Genomic DNA, 21,397 nt, shown 5'->3' with positions numbered 1-21,397 from the left:
AGCAGGTGGTCTCAACTGTGATTTTACACTATCATAGGCGGTCCCTTGTATCGAAGATGACTTGCTTCCATGCCAAAAAGGGATGAGTTCACAGGTGTTTCAATGAAGGACCTGATATTCCAAGGTCCCGAACTACATGAAGGGTGGAAGATGCCTGTGCGTGGATTTTTTTTTTTTTTTTTTTAAACGTGTGGTGGTCGTTGCACACCAACCACCACACAGGCTTGACAGAGCTTGGTCTTACGTATTTGAACTACCACTGCATGTGTGACCCTAAAGGCCCCATTGGTAGAGGGGACTTCAGAGCAAGTCTGGATTCGCTCACAATCTTATTACAATTCTCAGCAGAATCTTTTTTGTTCAATATTGCCTGCCTGAAAGAAAGTTGTTAATTGGAGTAAATCTTGCCGTTGACAATTATCACAATAGGCAGCATCAAGTTCCCACTGTTTAGGGCTAGCATTCCCCTGCTAGTCCAGCTTAGCAAGTTCTCATTGCCACCCAACTGGGAAAGCATTGACAAAAGCAAGTTACTGATCTGAATGTATCAAATTTTCAATCTTGTCCTGATTAACATGAGACATTTAACTTAGCCACTATTAGCAGGTGGTGGCTGAGAACCCAAAGCAAATGTGGTGAGCAGTGGTCATGTTTTGGCAACAGCTTATCCATCCATCATTAATGGGCTGTTATATTTTGCACAGCATTCAAACTTTTGACAGAAATTCATGTCAATACACTGTCCCGACTGTGAAAGCAATTAACTTGTTTTGATTCAGACAGCCTATTACATAGATCACTGCCAGACATGCCAAATGACAAACAGCCAAGCTTTTAGTAGGGAAGGGGAGGAGGCAGAAATATTGTGATAAGTATAAAAACCCAAATATTGTGCCCCAGTCCCTTTTTGTACTGGTTTGTTTTGCCTGCTTAAAGTGGAGCCTATAAATAGGCCAAGATCATGGTCAATTTATTTTTTGCTTTTTGCTTTATTCATATGCATGGCCTATCTTGAACATTACTTTATGTGTTGTTCTGCTGGTGCATTGATTTGTAGCAATCAGTGCAAATGCCCAATTCCTCGGATGTATAGTTTGGGAAAAAATAATCTGCAACCACAAGGACCATCTTATCTGAGGCTGGAGCCTTGCCCCAAAGGCACCAGAAAATAGTGCAATGAAAGGGGCAGAAACATACAATTTTTAGCTGGGGAAGAACATAGCCTTTTAAGCTGGGGGAAAACAAACTGATGCTATGGCGTGGGTCCTACAGCTTTATAGACTACGCTCATTAATGCCAATCTGCAAACTCATGACATTTTTATGTACAATTTAAACAAGCAAGTTCTCCACATATAAACTAAGCTAGGTTTAACTCCGATGGTGTGTGGAGGATGAATGAAGAATTCATCTTTCCAGTTACTAATTGATCCCAGTGTTATATGGGGAAACTTTTCTTTTAAAATCCATTCATTTTACAGAAGCCTGTACAACACAGAAATATGAGGTTAGAGTGCATATGCTGGATGGACTGACGTGTCACACCAAATATTAAAAAGGTAGGGAATATACATACGATTAAAAATTCTTGCCCATACCAAATTAGCTATGAAATGGAGCACTATGCACATCATATTTAGACACTGCAATCCAGTTTCAAAACCAATAATTTGCAACTATTTATGCAAAATCAAGTCTGCTCAATATGTTCTTAACCACATTCATGCTATGAACCATGACAAGCGGATCAGCTAAAGAGAATGGCACTTGACAATTTGCTGTATTTTTTAAATCAAAAGTTAGACTGATCAGCATTTACTTAAAAAAAAAACTGGAGAATTTCAAAATATATATATAAAAATACATATTAATACCTTTTCCTTGCCAAACTTTGGATGGCACAACTGTTATTTTATCACAAGCTGAAGATGGTTGAGTCCATCGCCAAACTAAAAAATCTCCTCCTCCTATTCTTCGGGTTTCTTTCCGAATACGTGACTCATTGGTTTCAACAAACACCACAGCTCGCTCCCACGCCTTTTTCATTTTTTTCCTGCAAAATTCCAAAAAAAAAAATTGCTTACTGCAAAAATGCAGTGAAAGCCTATCTTGAACTGTTGTATTAATTGAAGGTTCAATTTTTGTTCCATAATATTAACTTCTCTTACCTATTCTGGGGTGGTATTAGAGAATCACGTACATGGGGAATAGGCAAATAGGGCTGCAAGTCCTTATTTTCTTGGCAGGCTTCATTATGGCTTCTTAAAACATCTAAACAAAAACAAATCAAGCTGCGTCAGCCACCATTTATTCAGTAAGCACTTTAACAGTACAAATATCACAATCTACATGGACATTTGATATTAACAATTTTCAAAAACAAGTGCTGGGTACCTATGATTCTTTCCACCATGTCATACATCTGTCTGGTCTCTGCCTCTTCTTTCCGCCAACGATACTTCATGTAATGAAGCACTCCCCACACAATTCCCACACCTATAAGTGTTACAAATAAATACCAATTAAAATCAACGGTCCAATAAACCTGAACACCCTGTTCAATTTTAAAATGCAATATACAGCCAGTATCTCAAATATATTTTTGAATTCAGCAATCAACCATTTAAAATGTTGCGTTACACTATGAATTGCCTTATGTAGAAACACTTGAAACTCAGACAACTAGTTACTAACTGCAGCCAATACCAAATGCATGGTTCTATCCATCAGCTGCACTTAGAAACACATTTTCACTGGTCTTATAAACTGTCGATACATTCACAAGCTCCATTTTTTCATGGCATCTAGCAGAACAGCACAAGTAGTTTCTGTAAGAAGGTTCAGTACTGCTTTCTTGAAACAGGAAAAGCAATGGTTCCTGAATATCTTGAGACTCATATTATGATCCTTTCAACCCTAACGATCCTGTGTGAAGTTAGTTTTGTCAGTCGCAACTCAATTCTTACTGAGCAAAGTGCTTCAGTAGATCATTTGGTAAAATCTGCAGTCTAAGTGAAAGCTCATTTGCTGCCATAAGAAATGGAAACATTCATACTGGTGCAGTTGCAGATGGAGACAGAATAGGTGGTAGTTCATTCTGTATGTAATCCACCACATAACCTTCAGGAGGGAAAAGGCTGCTTATTGTCACTAGATGTCAAAAGTATTGAGTTCTGCTTTAGAATGGACATCACAAATGAGTAAACATTTCTGAGAGATAACTTTTTAAATATCTTTAGGCCACAGAATTTTGGTGCCAAGTTTTGGTATAAAAAGCAAATCTAAAATGCACATTCCCAGTCACTAGCTCTGAGGAACGCTCATCATCAGAGAAGAGTACATGTAGTTAACCACCTCTTGGTAGGACTTGTAACCCAGAAAATGCATTGGTATTTAAAAATCTAGACTAATAGTTCATAGAAACATAGAAAATAGGTGCAGGAATAGGCCATTCGGCCCTTCGAGCCTGCACTGCCATTCAATAAGATCATGGCTGATCATGCAACTTCAGTACCCCATTCCTGCTTTCTCTCCATACCCCTTGATCCCTTTAGCCGTAAGGGTCACATCGAACTCCCTTTTGAATATATCTAACGAACTGGCCTCAACAACTTTCTGTGGTAGAGAATTCCACAGGTTCACAATTCTCTGAGTGAAGAAGTTTTTCCTCATCTCGGTCCTAAATGGCTTACCCCTTATCCTTAGACTGTGATCCCTGGCTCTGGACTTCCCCAACATCGGGAACATTCCTGCTGCATCGAACCTATCCAATCCCGTCAGAATTTTATACGTTTCTATGAGATCCCCTCTCATTCTTCTAAATTCCAGTGAATATAAGCCTAGTCGATCCAGTCTTTCTTCATATGTCAGTCTTGCCATCCCATGAATCAGTTTGGCACCTTTGCTGCACTCCCTCAATAGCAAGAATGTCTTTACTCAGATTAGGAGATCAAAACTGTGCCCAATATTCAAAGTGAGGCCTCACCAAGGCCCTGTACAACTGCAGTAAGACCTCCCTGCTCCTATACTCAAATCCTCTCGCTATGAAGGCCAACATGCCATTTGCCTTCTTCACCGCCTGCTGTACCTGCATGCCAACTTTCAATGATTGATGTACCATGACACCCAGGTCTCGTTGCACCTCCCCTTTTCCTAATCTGTCACCATTCAGATAATATTCTGCCTTCCTGATTTTGCCACCTAAGTGGATAACCTCACATTTATCTACATTATACTGCATCTGCCATGCATTTGCCCACTCACCTAACCTGTCCAAGCCAGCCTGCAGCCTCTTAGCATCCTCCTCACAGCTCACACCGCCACGCAGCTTAGTGTCATCTGCAAACTTGGAGATATTACATTCAATTCCTTCGTCTAAATCATTAATGTATATTGTAAATAGCTGGGGTCCCAGCACTGAACCTTGCGGTACCCCACTAGTCACTGCCTGCCTGTCATTTTAGTAAGAGTTCAGTAAGTCATGATTTATCCACCAGAGACACAAAAAGCTAAGAATGAAAGTACATTACTGCAGATGCTGGAAATGTGAAATAAAAACAAAGTGCTGGAAACACTCAGCAGGTCAGGCAGCATCTTTGGAGAGAAACAGTTAAGGTCTTAGATCGTTGATCTTTCATCAGAACTGGAAAAAGTTGAGGTGCAACAGGTTTTAAGCAAGTAGAGGGGCAGCGAAAGGGCAGGGAAGAGGAAAGAACAAAATGGAAGATCTGCAATAGGGTGGAAGGTAGGAGTGATTAAATGACAAAAGGGATGATGGTGCAAGCAAAGGAAATGGTAATGGGGACAAGTAAAGACATAAAAGATGGGTTTAGAGGAGGTGTAAATAGCAATCGCAGAATCCTTACCAACACCTCCTGTCCGAGAACATGGGAGCAGTGATTATGATCTGAAATGACTAAACTCAATGTGGAGTCCGAAGGCTCTCAAGTTCCTAATTGAAAGATGAGGTGCTGTTCCTCAAGCTTCCGTTGAGCTTCATTGGAACAGTGTAGGAGGCAGAGGGGTCAAAGTGGGAGTAGGAAGAAGAATGAAAATGGTAAGTGACTGGAAGCTGAGGGTCAAGCTTGCAACTGAATGGAGGTGTTAAGCAAAGCAATCGCCCAATCTGCATTTGGTCTGCTCAATGTAGAGGAGATTGCCTCATGAGCAGTAAAAGCAGTATACTAAATTGAAAGTACAAGTAAATCGGTGTTTCACCTGGAAGGAGTGTTTGGGGCCCTGGATGGTGGAAGGAAGGTGAAAGAGCAGGTATTGCATCTCCTGTGCTTGCAGGGGGAAAGTTCTGTGGGAAGGAGTGCGGGTGCTAGGGTGATTGAAGAATGGACTAGGGTATCGTGGAAGGAGCAGTCCCTTCAGAATGCTGAAAGAAGGGGAGTGGAAGATGTATTTGGCAGTGGTATCACGGTAGTGGTGGTGGAAATGTCAGAAAATGATCCATTGAATGTGGAGGCCAGTTGGATGGAAGGCAAGAAAAAAGGAATCCTATTGTGGTACTGAGAAGGAGGGGAACTATGGTGGAGGGAAATCCTTGGTTGAGGAAAAAAAGATGACATATCGAAAGCACTGGAGTGGAAAGTGGCTGCGTCAGAACAGATGTGATGGAGATGGAGAAACTGGGAGGAAGTGTAGTCCAGGTAGCTGTGGGAGTCAATGGGCTTATAGTAGATATTGGTTGACAGCCTACCCCCAGAGATAGAGACAGAGAAGTCGAGGAAGGGAAGAGTCGGAGATGGACTGTGTGAAGGTGAGGGGTGGAAATTTGAAGCAAAGTTGATGAAATTTTCTAGCTTGGGGCAAGAGCAGGAAGCAGCACCAATATAGTCAACAATGTACCAGAAAAAGGTGCGAGAGAATAGACCTGTGTAGGACTGGAACAAAGGCAGTTCCACGTATGCACAAAAAGGCAGGCATAGCTAGAGCCTATATGGGTTCCCACAGAAACACCTTTTATTTGGAGGAAGTGAGTGGAGTCAAAGGAGACGTTGTTCAATGCAAGAACAAGTTCAGCCAGATGGAGGAAGCAGCAGAGGGCCTTCAGGCCAAGTGGAAAAAAAATAATCGAGATGGGAAGAAATAAGTTCTGGGGGGCAAGAACAGTCTGAAACGATGGGTCTACTAGGGAAATCCTATTTGTGGATCTTGGGAAGGAAGTAAAAGCAGACTGCACAGAACTAGGGGACTATGAGGTTAGAAGCCATGGGGGATGGGGAGAATATCGCTAGAGGAGATGAGGTCAGTGACGGTCTGGGTAATGACAGCTTGATGTTCAGGGATGGGGTCATGGTCCAAGTCTCAAGAGTCGTCATCCAGCCTCCACAAGGTAGAGACCTGATTGTCCAACAACAACGCTGTCCTTGTCAGCAGGTTTAATGAAGTCACGTTTGGACCAGAGAGAAGATGCTACAAGTCCAGAGAGTGGTAGGTTAGAGTGAGTGAGGGGAGTAAAGAAATGGAGATGGCTGATGTCATGCCAGAAGTTCCCACTAAAATGAAGTGGAATGAGAATTCTGCAGAAGGGAAAGAGGATCTATTGTGCGGGGGGGGGGGGTCCTGGGCAAAGAAGTGGGTGCACAGTCAAAAGAAGAAGTGTTTAACATCGTGCCAAGTTTGTATGTACGGGTATGAATCCGAGTTCTTTGTTGAGGATTGATTGTTTGATGCTATTCCAATTCCAAACCCTCAGGTTCACAAAAAAAAACAAAAGACGCCAAAACATAAATGCAAGTAGGACTGAGCTGCCTAGACTTCAAAGGCCAGATTGCCCAATCTTGGGATTATGAGGCACTTGGGTTGCAGTTTAGACATCTCTGTTCTACTGATTATAATCAATACATTTTTTTTTATTCAATACAATTCCCCCCCATCACTTTAAACGTCCATGTTTAAAATGGCCAGTTGCTTGTATCATCCAAAAAGAGAAAACCATTATCCATTTGCATTACCATCAACTTCAAAGTTGCTGATCATGGCATCTTAAGTGTTCTGTTTATTTCAGGCAGTAGCATCTCTATTAGGGGTCTCTGACAATTTGAAGTGCTAGCTTCCTTTTTCACACTGATAATTGTGGAATTTTATTTCAATTAAAGAGTGGATGTGGTGAGGGCAGAGGGGGTTATAGAACTGGGAGCAATCTTGGTCTAAACCACGCACCCGTGTTATATACAGGTGGGAAAGCGGGTTAGAGTGGGTAACTCTGACATGGTGAGCAGTGGCAGACATAATGGTTCGAATAACCTGCACCAGTGCCGGAATATCAATACTTCTATGAAACTGACCAACCGTCCAAATTTTGTGTCAAAATATCACCGAAAGAAAATTCAATGCCTTTTATCTCCCAAGCGAAAAATGGACCATAAAAGCACCAGAAGCTCAGTCCAGCACTTGGCTACAGCAAGAATGACAGACAACCAAGCTGTTGGGCTGCATTGAGGATGAGCGGGAGAGAGAGAAAGAAAGATAGGTGGAGAGAGAGACCATGTTATACCAGCCACCTTGTATACCGGGCAAATCGTGTTCGCACGAATACACCCGGTATAAGTGGTGGGGGCTATATCAGCCACACTGAGCAAGGTTCTTACACCCAAAACATTAGGTCCAGAATTTGCAGTCAGGATGCCTAAACTGTCAGTGTTCGCCATCATTACTCCTTTGAAGCTAACTGCAACTTCAGGATTTTGCGCATGCACCCTGAAGTTGGGGTCTGTCAATAACAGCTCCTAAACTGGCTGTGCTTTGCCCAATGCACCCCACACCCACATCCCTTCCACAGAAGCAGCAATCAGTGAAATCTTGTAAATCATTGAAACCAACGAAAATTCAGCTCTTCTGTATGTACGCTATTAGATTCCCTACTAAATGTTAGGCCCAAAAGGAATTAGGTGTAACTGAAGTATCCACAGCACATTGACTGCTAAACAAATCCCTGAAGGTAGCAGGCCAGGTCGATAAAGTGGTTAAGAAGATATATGGAATACTTGCCTTTATTAGTTGAGGCATGGAATACAAGAACAAGGACGTTTTGCTTGAACTGCGTAAAACACTGGTTAGGCTGCAGCTGGAGTACTGTATGCAGCAGTTCTGGTCAGCACATTACAGGAAAGATGTGATTGCACTAGAAAGGGTGCAGAGGAGATTTACAAGAATGTTGCCTGGACTGGAGAATTTTGACTATGAGGAAAGATTGGAGATGCTGGGTCTGTTTTCTTTGAAACAGAGGAGGCTGAGGGAAGACCTGATTGAGATGTATAACATTGAGGGGCCTGGACAGAGTGGATAGAAAGGACCTGTTTCCCACGGCAGAGGGATCAACAACCAGGGGGCATAGATTTAAAGTAATTATGGGGAGGTTTAGAGGAAATAGATAGGGGAAATGTCTTTACCCAGAGGATGGTGGGGGTCTGGAACTCACTGCTTGAAAGGGTGGTAGAGGCAGAAAGTCTCACCACATGTAAAAAATACTTGAATGCGCACTTGAAGTGCCGTAACCTACGGGGTTATGGAACAAAAGCTGGAAAGTGGGATTCGGCTGGGTAGCTGTTGGTCGGCCAGCATGGACATGATGGGCCGAAATGGCCTCCTTCCTTGCTGTAAATTTCTATGATTCTATGATCTTTGACTGGGAGAAATTTAGAATTCTGCAGGAGGACAAATGGTTTAATTAGGAGGGGGAAAATAAGACAGAGAGGAAGCTTGCCGGGAACATAAAAATTGACTGCAAAAGCTTCTATAGATATGTGAAGAGAAAAAGATTAGTGAAGACAAACGTAGGTCCCCTGCAGTCAGAATCAGAATGGGAAACAAAGAAATGGCAGATCAATTGAACAAATACTTTGGTTCGGTCTTCACGAAGGAAGACACAAATAACCTTTTGGAAGTACTAGGGGAGTTAGGGTCTAGTGAGGAGGAGGAACTGAAGGATATCCTTATTAGGCGGGAAATTGTGTTAGGTAAATTGATGGGATTAAAGGTCGATAAATCCCCGGGGCCTGATGGTCTGCATTCCAGAGTACTTAAGGAAGTGGCCCTAGAAATAGTGGATGCATTGGTGATCATTTTCCAACAGTCTATCGACTCTGGATCGGTTCCTATGGACTGGAGGGTAGCTAATGTAACACCACTTTTTAAGAAAGGAGAGAGAAAACGGGTAATTATAGACTGGTTAGCCTGACATCAGTAGTGGGGAAAATGTTGGAATCAATTATTAAAGATTAAATAACAGCACATTTGGAAAGCAGTGATGGGATCGGTCCAAGTCAGCATGGATTTATGAAAGGGAAATCATGCTAGACAAATCTTCTGGAATTTTTTGAGGATGTAACTAGTAGAGTGGACAAGGGAGAATGAGTGAATGTGGTGTATTTGGACTTTCAAAAGGCATTTGACAAGGTTCCACACAAGAGATTGGTGTGCAAAATTAAAGCACATGGTATTGGGGGTAATGTACTGACGTGGATAGAGAACTGGTTGGCAGACAGGAAGCAGAGAGTCAGGATAAACGAGTCCTTTTCAGAATGGCAGGCAGTGACTAGTGGGGTGCCGCAGGGCTCAGTGCTGGGACCCCAGCTATTTACAATATACATTAATGATTTGGATGAAGGAATTGAGTGTAATATCTCCAAGTTTGCAGATGACACTAAACTGGGTGGCGGTGTGAGCTGTGAGGAGGATGCTAAGAGGCTGCAGGGTGATTTGGACAGGTTAGGTGAGTGGGCAAATGCATGGCAGATGCAGTATAATGTGGATAAATGTGAGGTTATCTACTTTGGGGGCAAAAACACGAAGGCAGAATATCTGAATGGTGGCAGATTAGGAAAAGGGGAGGTGCAACAAGACCTGGGTGTCATGGTACATCAGTCATTGAAAGTTGGCATGCAGGTACAGCAGGTGGTGAAGAAGGCAAATGGTATGTTGGCCTTCATAGCTAGAGGATTTGAGTATAGGAGCAGGGAGGTCATACTGTAGTTGTACAGGGCCTTGGTGAGGCCTCACCTGGAATATTGTGTTCAGTCTTGGTCCTCTAATCTGAGGAAGGACGTTCTTGCTATTGAGGGAGTGCAGCGAAGGTTCACCAGACTGATTCCCAGGATGGCTGGACTGACATATGAGGAGAGACTGGATCGACTGGGCCTGTATTCACTGGAGTTTAGAAAGATGAGAGGGGATCTCATAGAAACATAAAATTCTGACGGGACTGGACAGGTTAGATGCAGGAAGAATGTTCCCGATGTTGGGGAAGTCCAGAACCAGAGGATACAGTCTAAAGATAAGGGGTAAGCCATTTAGGACTGAGATGAGGAGAAACTTCTTCACTCAGAGTTGTTAACCTGTGGAATTCCCTACCGCAGAGTTGTTGATGCCAGTTCATTGGATATATTCAAGAGGGAGATGGATATGGCCCTTACGGCTAAAGGGATCAAGGGGTATGGAGAGAAAGCAGGAAAGGGGTACCGAGGTGAATGATCAGCCAGGATCTTATTGAATGATGGTGCAGGCTCAAAGGGCCGAATGGCCTGCTCCTGCACCTATTTTCTATGTTTTTATGTCTATTTCAGGTTTGCCTTTCTCCATGTGGGAACCCCAATCTTTCGTTTGCTCTAACTATTTAAAAAAGATTGAATTTTAAGGACTTATACACTTCCTTGTTTGCTGGATGTGAGAATTCTGCCTTGTGTTTGACTGCTTAGACAGCCTGTTGATGTTACAGTAGTTCGAATCCCCATTAAGTTCCGTTGAATTGAACGTCGGAAAACCCCAAGTTCTCGACAAAGTGATTGCGAGATCCATGTGCAGAGCGTACTTCGGGGCCAGCAACGAATGCCTTCGCTTTGCTGCTGACTGCAAACTCCGGGTCAACCTGTCTGTTCTCTTCATAGATGTTGGCAGACCTCGTGTATTTGCAGCATTTTCTGTTTTTATCAACAACACTTTTTGGTTGGCCCACACTCTTCCCTGGCTCCTGCTTTATGTTTTAAAATTGCTGGTCATAGGCAATCTGGCTCTTGCTCATCACAATTTCTTTTCGGAGGGGGGTGAGCGGGAAATTCGAATTCAGTATCATGATTTGAATGGTGCCCACAGTCTATCATCCCATTCCCATCACTACAGACTGGAAGAGGCACAGAACTCCGCCACAAAAATCTCTGCTCCCCAGCTAACTGAGTAATTTCTATGCATAACACAGGAACATTTCTGCTTCAGTGATTAGTCAATAACCTCTTAACAATATTCCCGATTATCAGCCACACTGAGAAAGGTTTTTACAGCTAAAACATTTAGCAAATCTGTAAGTGTATGAACCTATCTTTCTATAATATTTAGAATTGTGTGACAATTCAATCGAACATTCCTCCACTTTAAACAGGGCTATATATTAGTGCACGTCTATATACTTGGGGCAGCCAGAAGTATTTTGAGCTGGGGAGGAGAGGGGAGCGATAAAGAAGTGAAAAAGGAGGCACCAGAAGTATTTCCCTTATGGCCAGAGGGTGAGGTTTTGTATTACTTTAGCTGATGTGAATAGAATCATGCCTGCTTCACGTGTGGTAGTGCTCTATTCTTAGTAGTGAGAATGGAACCGTTTGAGTTCAAGGAACCTGCAATAGTATTTCCAACAATCTTGCTGAGAGCCATTAGTATGTTCAAAAAGACCAAGGGTAGGAAAGTGGAGACTTGGACATACAAGAAGGAGAGCAGATCAGCAAGATGGTGCAAGGAGGCATTTGATTCCTACTCAGTGCTAAATTAGCTAAGGGAGTTAGGGATAGTACAATGATTAGTCTTGGTAGACGCTGGACTAGAGCGAGGAAACATAATTACAGTCCAGTGATCTCTGTTGGAAAGTGCAAAAGCGTGAGCCAGTCTAAGAAAAATAAGGCAGCTAACAAAGGCCCCAAGTTTCCACATGATTTGCTCCTGATTTTTAGGAGCAACTGGTGTAGAACGGAGTATCTTAGAAATTGGAATTCTCATCATTTAGTTTGCTCCAGTTCTAGTCAGTTAGAACAGTTTCACTTTGGAACAGAATTTTTTTTCAAAAGGGGGCGTGTCCAGCCACTTACGCCCGATTTCAAAGTTTCGTGAGTGAAAACTTACTCCAAACTAACTCAGAATGGAGTAAGTGAAGATTTTTGTACGCTCAAAAAAACCTTGTCTACACTTTAGAAAATCAGGCGTAGGTTACAAATCAGGCGTAGGGAATGGTGGGGGTGTTTAATGTTTGTAAACTTCCCTTGAAACACTTCAGTTTTACAAATAAAGAGCCATCATCAATAATAAATGATAAATACATCAATAAATCAATCAAAAAAAATTAATAAGAAATTATTATTTTTTTTAAATCAATAAATAAAACATTTTCTACTTACCGACTGCAGCACCGGGAGCACTCCAACAGCGTGCTGGGATGCCCCCTCAGTGTGTCTATCTGTCTGTCTGTGTGCGTCTCATTCTCTGTCTGTCAGTGTCTGTTTTTCTGACAGCGAGGGGAGGGGTGGGGGATAGAGGGAGGGAGGGGGAAAGAGAGATGGGGGGGGAAGAGAGAGATGGGGGGGCGGGGGAAAGAGAGGGAGGGAGGGATGGGGGGGGAAAAGAGAGAGATGGGGGGAAGAGAGGGAGGAGGGATGGGGGGGAAGAGATGGGGGGGGAAGAGAGGGGGAGGAGATGGGGGGGGAAGAGATGGGGGGGGAAGAGAGGGGGAGGAGATGGGGGGGAAGAGATGGGGGGGGAAGAGAGGGGGAGGAGATGGGGGGGGAAGAGATGGGGGGGAAGAGAGGGGGAGGAGATGGGGGGGAAGAGAGGGGGAGGAGATGGGGGGGAAGAGAGGGGGAGGAGATGGGGGGGAAGAGAGGGGGAGGAGATGGGGGGGAAGAGAGGGGGAGGAGATGGGGGGGAAGAGAGGGGGAGGAGATGGGGGGGGAAGAGAGGGGGAGGAGATGGGGGGGAAGAGAGGGGGAGGAGATGGGGGGGAAGAGAGGGGGAGGAGATGGGGGGGAAGAGAGGGGAAGGAGATGGGGGGGAAGAGAGGGGAAGGAGATGGGGGGGAAGAGAGGGGAAGGAGATGGGGGGGAAGGAGATTGGGGGGGGTGGGGGAAGGAGATTGGGGGGGGTGGGGGAAGGAGATTGGGGGGGGTGGGGGAAGGAGATTGGGGGGGGTGGGGGAAGGAGATTGGGGGGGGTGGGGGAAGGAGATTGGGGGGGGTGGGGGAAGGAGATTGGGGGGGGTGGGGGAAGGAGATTGGGGGGGGTGGGGGAAGGAGATTGGGGGGGGTGGGGGAAGGAGATTGGGGGGGGTGGGGGAAGGAGATTGGGGGGGTGGGGGAAGGAGATTGGGGGGGGTGGGGGAAGGAGATTGGGGGGGGTGGGGGAAGGAGATTGGGGGGGGTGGGGGAAGGAGATTGGGGGGGGTGGGGGAAGGAGATTGGGGGGGGTGGGGGAAGGAGATTGGGGGGGGTGGGGGAAGGAGATTGGGGGGGGTGGGGGAAGGAGATTGGGGGGGGTGGGGGAAGGAGATTGGGGGGGGTGGGGGAAGGAGATTGGGGGGGGTGGGGGAAGGAGATTGGGGGGGGTGGGGGAAGGAGATTGGGGGGGGTGGGGGAAGGAGATTGGGGGGGTGGGGGAAGGAGATTGGGGGGGGGTGGGGGAAGGAGATTGGGGGGGGTGGGGGAAGGAGATTGGGGGGGGTGGGGGAAGGAGATTGGGGGGGGTGGGGGAAGGAGATTGGGGGGGGTGGGGGAAGGAGATTGGGGGGGGTGGGGGAAGGAGATTGGGGGGGGTGGGGGAAGGAGATTGGGGGGGGTGGGGGAAGGAGATTGGGGGGGGTGGGGGAAGGAGATTGGGGGGGGTGGGGGAAGGAGATTGGGGGGGGTGGGGGAAGGAGATTGGGGGGGGTGGGGGAAGGAGATTGGGGGGGGTGGGGGAAGGAGATTGGGGGGGTGGGGGAAGGAGATTGGGGGGGGTGGGGGAAGGAGATTGGGGGGGGTGGGGGAAGGAGATTGGGGGGGGTGGGGGAAGGAGATTGGGGGGGGTGGGGGAAGGAGATTGGGGGGGGTGGGGGAAGGAGATTGGGGGGGGTGGGGGAAGGAGATTGGGGGGGTGGGGGAAGGAGATTGGGGGGGTGGGGGAAGGAGATTGGGGGGGTGGGGGAAGGAGATTGGGGGGGTGGGGGAAGGAGATTGGGGGGGGTGGGGGAAGGAGATTGGGGGGGTGGGGGAAGGAGATTGGGGGGGTGGGGGAAGGAGATTGGGGGGGGGTGGGGGAAGGAGATTGGGGGGGGTGGGGGAAGGAGATTGGGGGGGGTGGGGGAAGGAGATTGGGGGGGGTGGGGGAAGGAGATTGGGGGGGGTGGGGGAAGGAGATTGGGGGGGTGGGGGAAGGAGATTGGGGGGGGTGGGGGAAGGAGATTGGGGGGGGTGGGGGAAGGAGATTGGGGGGGGTGGGGGAAGGAGATTGGGGGGGGTGGGGGAAGGAGATTGGGGGGGGTGGGGGAAGGAGATTGGGGGGGGTGGGGGAAGGAGATTGGGGGGGGTGGGGGAAGGAGATTGGGGGGGGTGGGGGGGAGGAGAAGTGGGAGGGAGGCTGAATGGGCCGGGCCCGAGTCTCCGGGCAGGGCCCGTCCCCAGCACCAGATTTACAGGTAGGTGGCATTGGGTCGGGGTGGGGGAAAGTGGTGGGAGGGAGGTCGGTTCGGGTCGTGGGGAGGGAGAGTTCGGTCAGGTCGGGGGGAGGGAGGTCAGGTCGGATCCAGTCCGGGGGCGGGGGGGGGGCGGGTATTGGGTCCGGTCCGGGGGCGGGGGAAGCGGGTGTCGGGTCCGGTCCGGAGGCGGGAGTCGAGTCGGGTCGGGAGAAAGCAGGAGCTGGCCGTGGGAGGAGCCTTATTCACGCAGCCCCAGTGAGGCCATTCGGCCAAGGCACTGTTTTTGGCGCAGGGACCTGGCTCCGCCCCCTACAGCTCCTGCTGCGCTGCGCCGAGGGCCAGAGGACCTGCAGGGAGGTGGAGAATATGGAGGTTTTTTTTAGGCGCACTTTGTGGCGCGAAAAACGGGCATCCAGGTCGGGACTGCGCCGTTCTAGGCACGGCTCAAAACTTGGGCCCAAAGAGTGGGCCATTATGTGAGGTATTAGAGGGCTGCTGAGACCCTTCAAACTATAACCCCAAGAAGGGAGACGAGAAAGTGGTAAAAGAAGCAATGGTGTGAATTCAATAATAAATCTGACCTGGAAAATGTGTTGATCATTTCCCCATAGAAACACAGAGGTTTACAGCGCAGAAGGAGGCCATTTCAGACCATCATGTCCGCGCCAGCCAACAGAGCCACACGGCCCTTGGTCAGCAGCCCGAAAGGTTACATATAAACCTATGAACAGTAACAGAAAGGCAAAGAGCACCCAGCCCAACTAGTCCGCCTCACTACAATAGCCCAATCCCCGGATAATCGAGAGTTGCCTGTACTATCATGAAAGGGGTTGGTAGGGAAGTGATAGAAACATAGAAATTTACAGCGCAGGATGCGGCCATTTCGGCCCATTGTGTCCACACCGGCCGACAAAGAGCCGCACGGCCCTTGGTCAGCAGACCTAAAGATTACATATAAACCTATGAACAATGACGGAAAGGCAAAGAGCACCCAACCCAAACCTATCTTCCTCACACAACTGCGACACCCCTTATACTAAAATATTCTACACTCCACCCCATGCGATCTCCTAGGAGAGGCAAAAAACAAATAAAATCCCAAGCCAATTTAGGGAGAAAAAATCTGGGAAAATTCCTCTCCGACCCATCCAGGCGATCGAAAATAGTCCAGGAGATCACCCTGGCCATATTCTATTCCCTGCAGTACTTACCATTATATCTGCTCCGTCCAACAAAAGGTCATCCAGTCTAATCCCAATTACTAGCTCTAGGTCCGTAACCCTGCAGGTTACTGCACTTTAAGTGCCCATCCAACCATCTCTTAAAAGTGGTGAGGGTTTCTGCATCCACCACTCTGCCAGGCAGCGAGTTCCAGATCCCCACAACCCTCTGCGTAAAGAAGCCCCCTCCTCAAATCTCCTCTAAACCTTCCATCAACCACCTTAAAACTATGTCCCCTCGTAATAGACCCCTCCACCAATGGAAATAGACCCTTACTATCCACTATGTCCAGGCCCCTCAATATTTTGTACACCTCAATGAGGTCTCCTCTCAACCTCCTCTGATCCAATGAGAACAAACCCAGCTAATCCAATTTGTCCTCATAACTAAGATTCTCCATTCCAGGCAGCATCCTAGTAAATCTCCTCTGCACCCTCTCTCGTGCAATCACGCCCTTCCTATAATACGGCGACCAGAACTACACGCAGTACTCCAGCTGTAGCCTAACCAAAGTATTATACAATTTAAGTATAACCTCCCTGCTCTTATATTCTATGCCTCGGCCAATAAAGGAAAGCATTCCATCTGTCTTCTTAACCACCTTATCCACCTGGCTTGCTACTTTCAGGGATCTGTGGACAAGCACTCCAAGGTCCCTTTGTTCATCTACACTATTAAGTGGCCTACCGCTTAATGTGTATACCTTTTCCTTATTAGCCCTCCCAAAATGCATCACATCACACTTCTGAATTAAATTCCATTTGCCACTGCTCTGCCCACCTGACCAGTAGATTGATATCTTCCTGCAGCCCATGACTTTCCTCATCACCAACCACACAGCCAATTTTAGTGTTGTCTGCAAACTTCTTAATCATACTCCCTAAATTCAAATCTAAATCGTTGATATATACCACAAAAAGCAAGGATCCCAGTACTGAGCCCTGCGGAATCCCACTGGAAACATCCTTCCAGTCACAAAAACATCCATCAATTATTACCTTTTGCTTCCTACCTCCAAGTCAATTTTGGATCCAACTTGACACTTTGCCCTGTATCCCATGGGCTTTAACCTTCATGACCAGTCTACCATGTGGGACCTTATCAAAAGCTTTGCTAAAGTCCATATATACTACATCGTATGAACTACCCTCATCGACCCTCTTGGTTACCTCCTCAAAAAATTCAATCAAGTTAGTCAGACACGATATTCCCTTAACAAATCTGTGCTGACTGTCCCTAATTAATCCTTGCCTTTCCAAATGCAGATTTAATTCATCCTTGCCTTTCCAAATGCAGATTTATCCTATCTTTAGAACATAGAAACATAGAAAATAGGTGCAGGAGTAGGCCATTCGGCCCTTCTAGCCTGCACCGCCATTCAATGAGTTTATGGCTGAACATGCAACTTCAGTACCCCATTCCTGCTTTCTCACCATACCCCTTGATTCCCCTAGTAGTAAGGGCTTCATCTAACTCCTTTTTGAATATATTTAGTGAATTGGCCTCAACAACTTTCTGTGGTAGAGAATTCCACAGGTTCACCACTCTCTGGGTGAAGAAATTCCTCCTCATCTCGGTCCTAAATGGCTTACCCCTTATCCTTAGACTGTGTCCCCTGGTTCTGGACTTCCCCAACATTGGGAACATTCTTCCTGCATCTAACCCCGTCAGAATTTTAAACGTTTCTATGAGGTCCCCTCTCATTCTTCTGAACTCCAGTGAATACAAGCCCAGTTGATCCAGTCTTTCTTGATATGTCAGTCCCGCCATCCCGGGAATCAGTCTGGTGAACCTTCGCTGCACTCCCTCAATAGCAAGAATGTCCTTCCTCAGGTTAGGAGACCAAAACTGTACACAATACTCCAGGTGTGGCCTCACCAAGGTCCTGTACAATTGTAGCAACACCTCCCTGCCCTTGTACTCAAATCCCCTCGCTATGAAGGCCAACATGCCATTTGCTTTCTTAGCCGCCTGCTGTACCTGCATGCCAACCTTCAATGACTGATGTACCATGACACCCAGGTCTCTTTGCACCTGCCCTTTTCCTAATCTGTCACCATTCAGATAATAGTCTGTCTCTCTGTTTTTACCACCAAAGTGGATAACCTCACATTTATCCACATTATACTTCATCTGCCATGCATTTGCCCACTCACCTAACCTATCCAAGTCGCTCTGCAGCCTCATAGAATCCTCCTTGCAGCTCACACTGCCACCCAACTTAGTGTCATCCGCAAATTTGGAGATACTACATTTAATCCCCTCGTCTAAATCATTAATGTACAGTGTAAACAGCTGGGGCCCCAGCACAGAACCTTGCGGTACCCCACTAGTCACTGCCTGCCATTCTGAAAAGTCCCCATTTACTCCTACTCTTTGCTTCCTGTCTGACAACCAGTTCTCAATCCATGTCAGCACACTACCCCCAATCCCATGTGCTCTAACTTTGCACATCAATCTCTTGTGTGGGACCTTGTCGAACGCCTTCTGAAAGTCCAAATATACCACATCAACTGGTTCTCCCTTGTCCACTCTACTGGAAACATCCTCAAAAAATTCCAGAAGATTTGTCAAGCATGATTTCCCTTTCACAAATCCATGCTGACTTGGACCTATCATATTACCTCTTTCCAAATGCACTGCAATGACATCCTTAATAATTGATTCCATCATTTTAACCACTACCGATGTCAGGCTGACCGGTCTGTAATTCCCTGTTTTCTCTCTCCCTCCTTTTTTAAAAAGTAGGGTTACATTGGCTACCCTCCACTCCATAGGAACTGATCCAGAGTCAATGGAATGTTGGAAAATGACTGTCAATGCATCCACTATTTCCAAGGCCACCTCCTTAAGTACTCTGGGATGCAGTCCATCAGGCCCTGGGGATTTATCGGCCTTCAATCCCATCAATTTCCCCAACACAATTTCCCGACTAATAAGGATTTCCCTCAGTTCCTCCTCCTTACTAGACCCTCCGACCCCTTTTATATCCGGATTTTTTTCCAATAATTTTCCCACCACTGAGGTTAGGCTGACAGACCTGTAATTACTCGGCCTATCCCTTTCTCCCTTCTTAAACAAGGGTACTAACATTAGCAGTCCTCCAATCCTCCAGCACCATGCCCAGATCCAAAGAGGACTGGAAAATGATGGTCAAGGCCTCTGCTATTTCCTCTTTTACTTCGTTCAACAGCCTTGGATGCATTTCATCCGGGCCTGGGGACTTATCTACTTTCAAAGCTGCTAAACCCCTTAATACTTCCTCTCACTATATTTATTTCATCCAGAATATCACACTCCTCCTCGATAGCAGTATCTGCATTGCTCCTTTCCTTTGTGAAAACAAATGCAAAGTATTCATTAAGAACCCTCCCAACATCTTCCGCCTCCACACAAAGATTACCCTCGTGGTTTCTAATAGGCCCTTACCCTTTCTTTAGTTACCCTCTTACTCAATATATTTAAAGAACATCTTGGGGTTTTCCTTAATTTTACTGGCCAAGAATTTCTCATGCTTTCGCTTAGCAGTCCTAATATTCTTTTTAATTTTGCCTGTTAACTTTCTATATTCCTCCAAAGATTCTATAGTATTAGCCATTGATATATGACATAACATACTCAAAAAAGGTCATGCTGAAGCCCACTTTTGATAAGATAAGTGATTTAAAAATACGTTTGACGGTCATCAGGCAGGCAACTTCCAATCTTTAATTTCTATTATTCTATAAACCTTGGTACTATTTGTTACAAAATGAAGCCCTGTTCATGTAATCTGGGTATCCCACTAAATTCATATTGTATATTTCTCCCATCAATGCAGTATATTCAAAACACTCATTCACATTAATCTGATAATGCAGACACAAGAAAAATAGTGTGACATTTTAGCACGAAGTATAAGATGTATTACTTTATAGCATTGGAAAAAATATTACATTTGTGAGACTCACCCACAAGGAATATAAACATTCTGTGGAGTACAGTTAAAAATGCACGACGAAAGCGGCAGATGAATGACATCTGTGGATGGGTGGATTCCAGGTATCGTACTTTATTCACATCATTTACTTCTACATCCGAGTCGCTGCCAAGCAACCTGTGCATTAAAGACAAGACCTAATTATTATTGGCCCTGTTGCTCGATTAGTTTTGCAACTGCAAATGGGTTTTGGGCTCAGGATCCATAATGGCTAAACTCACTCACTTTATACCAAAGTCATCTGTACTCTGTAAAATCCATTGGAGTGAACCATTAAATTTCTTTTCATGATTGGGATCAAGGACCTGTATAAATCAATATTACAAAACATTTTAAATTATATAAAGCTTACCAGACAATCAACCACATCCAGGTAGTATTTAACCGGTAACATGTGTATTAGCTAGTTAAGTACAGATACAAAACAGAATCCAATTTCTCCCTTTGGACAAATTTCAAATTCTCACATCACTCCAATCTTTATTAATAATATTTTGTTCCATTTATCAAAAATCCTTATCTCATGACCAAAAAAAACCACGAGATATTTATTTTCTTCAATTGGATGTTTCATTCTACCAGAAAGGCAGGAAGAATTTGTTTGACTGTCAAACATTACTGTAATAAAAATCAAAATGCACATCTTTTCATAGTGAGGAATAGAATGCAGCTTGAAGCAATGAAAATTGCCTCCAGTCACATGAAATCCAAACTCAGTAAGTTGTGACTGCTTCTTCACTTCTTAAAAAAAGTGATAATTGGAGGTTGACAGTAGATGCAAAACATCCATTTTTGACAACCAAGACCAAATCACTAATTATATGCAGGTTACTTATCTAGAATGGTCAGTTTTACATGAGAAAACAATCAAAGGATCTAATGCACAATGTTTTCACCGTGGTCTCACTTGCTCATTTCATTAAAAAAAAGATAAATACCAACAGAATCGGTTATTATTATGGTTGCAACTCATTTTCATTTTAATTAGAACAGGACATCCATCCAAAAGCTTATAATTTTCACCCGTGCATTTTTTCCCCCCAGAACAGTAACATTTTATGAGCAGTCATTTTAATATCTACAGTTATAAAGTCTGCATGCAATTGCTCAAGGAAACCTTCATGGCTGTTCACACAAGGGGGTTCCCCATTAAAATTTAAAAAAATAAGTGTCGAAGTAGAATTGCTATGGGCACGAATTATGATTAGCCCACGAGTGAATACAAAAGTTACGCAATATAGATTCTACTTCCAACATTTGGCAGACGAGGTTACAGTAATTTTTTTCTATTTTAAGGGTTACTGATTTTCTAGTACCTCGGCAATTACATAACTCTAGAAATATGAAGCATTCTATAGCAGAGAATTGGCTTAAGCAATTGATGCAAGAAAACAGAAGTCAATGTGCAAGGAAAAGATAACGTCTGAAATAACTTACAGTTACATATTCAGCAGCATCTTGGACAGAAAGACTTCTGTTTTTATAATGGACATGATCTCCACAATCATAGTCTCCTGGGATTAGAGAAAAACACACATCAGCAATATA

At 45.4% G+C, this 21,397-nt stretch overlaps 1 protein-coding gene across 1 annotated transcript in view; it reads right to left on the bottom strand.

The window, feature by feature from the left end:
• Positions 1-21,397, bottom strand: part of lemd3 (LEM domain containing 3) — a 77,838-nt gene that overhangs the window by 10,689 nt on the left and 45,752 nt on the right. Inside the window, exons 4-9 of the mRNA XM_070900291.1 lie at positions 21,287-21,363; positions 20,075-20,154; positions 19,821-19,966; positions 2,394-2,495; positions 2,168-2,270; positions 1,874-2,052 (exon numbers count right to left, since the gene is read on the bottom strand). Of these exons, the coding sequence (XP_070756392.1) occupies positions 1,874-2,052; positions 2,168-2,270; positions 2,394-2,495; positions 19,821-19,966; positions 20,075-20,154; positions 21,287-21,363 (687 nt within the window). The remainder of the gene's footprint in view (positions 1-1,873; positions 2,053-2,167; positions 2,271-2,393; positions 2,496-19,820; positions 19,967-20,074; positions 20,155-21,286; positions 21,364-21,397) is intronic.

The sequence above is a fragment of the Pristiophorus japonicus genome, chromosome 15 (genome assembly GCF_044704955.1).
Source record: "Pristiophorus japonicus isolate sPriJap1 chromosome 15, sPriJap1.hap1, whole genome shotgun sequence".
NCBI lineage: Eukaryota > Metazoa > Chordata > Chondrichthyes > Pristiophoridae > Pristiophorus > Pristiophorus japonicus.
Note: the sequence above shows the minus strand (reverse complement) of the source record. Positions and strands in the feature narration are given on the sequence as shown.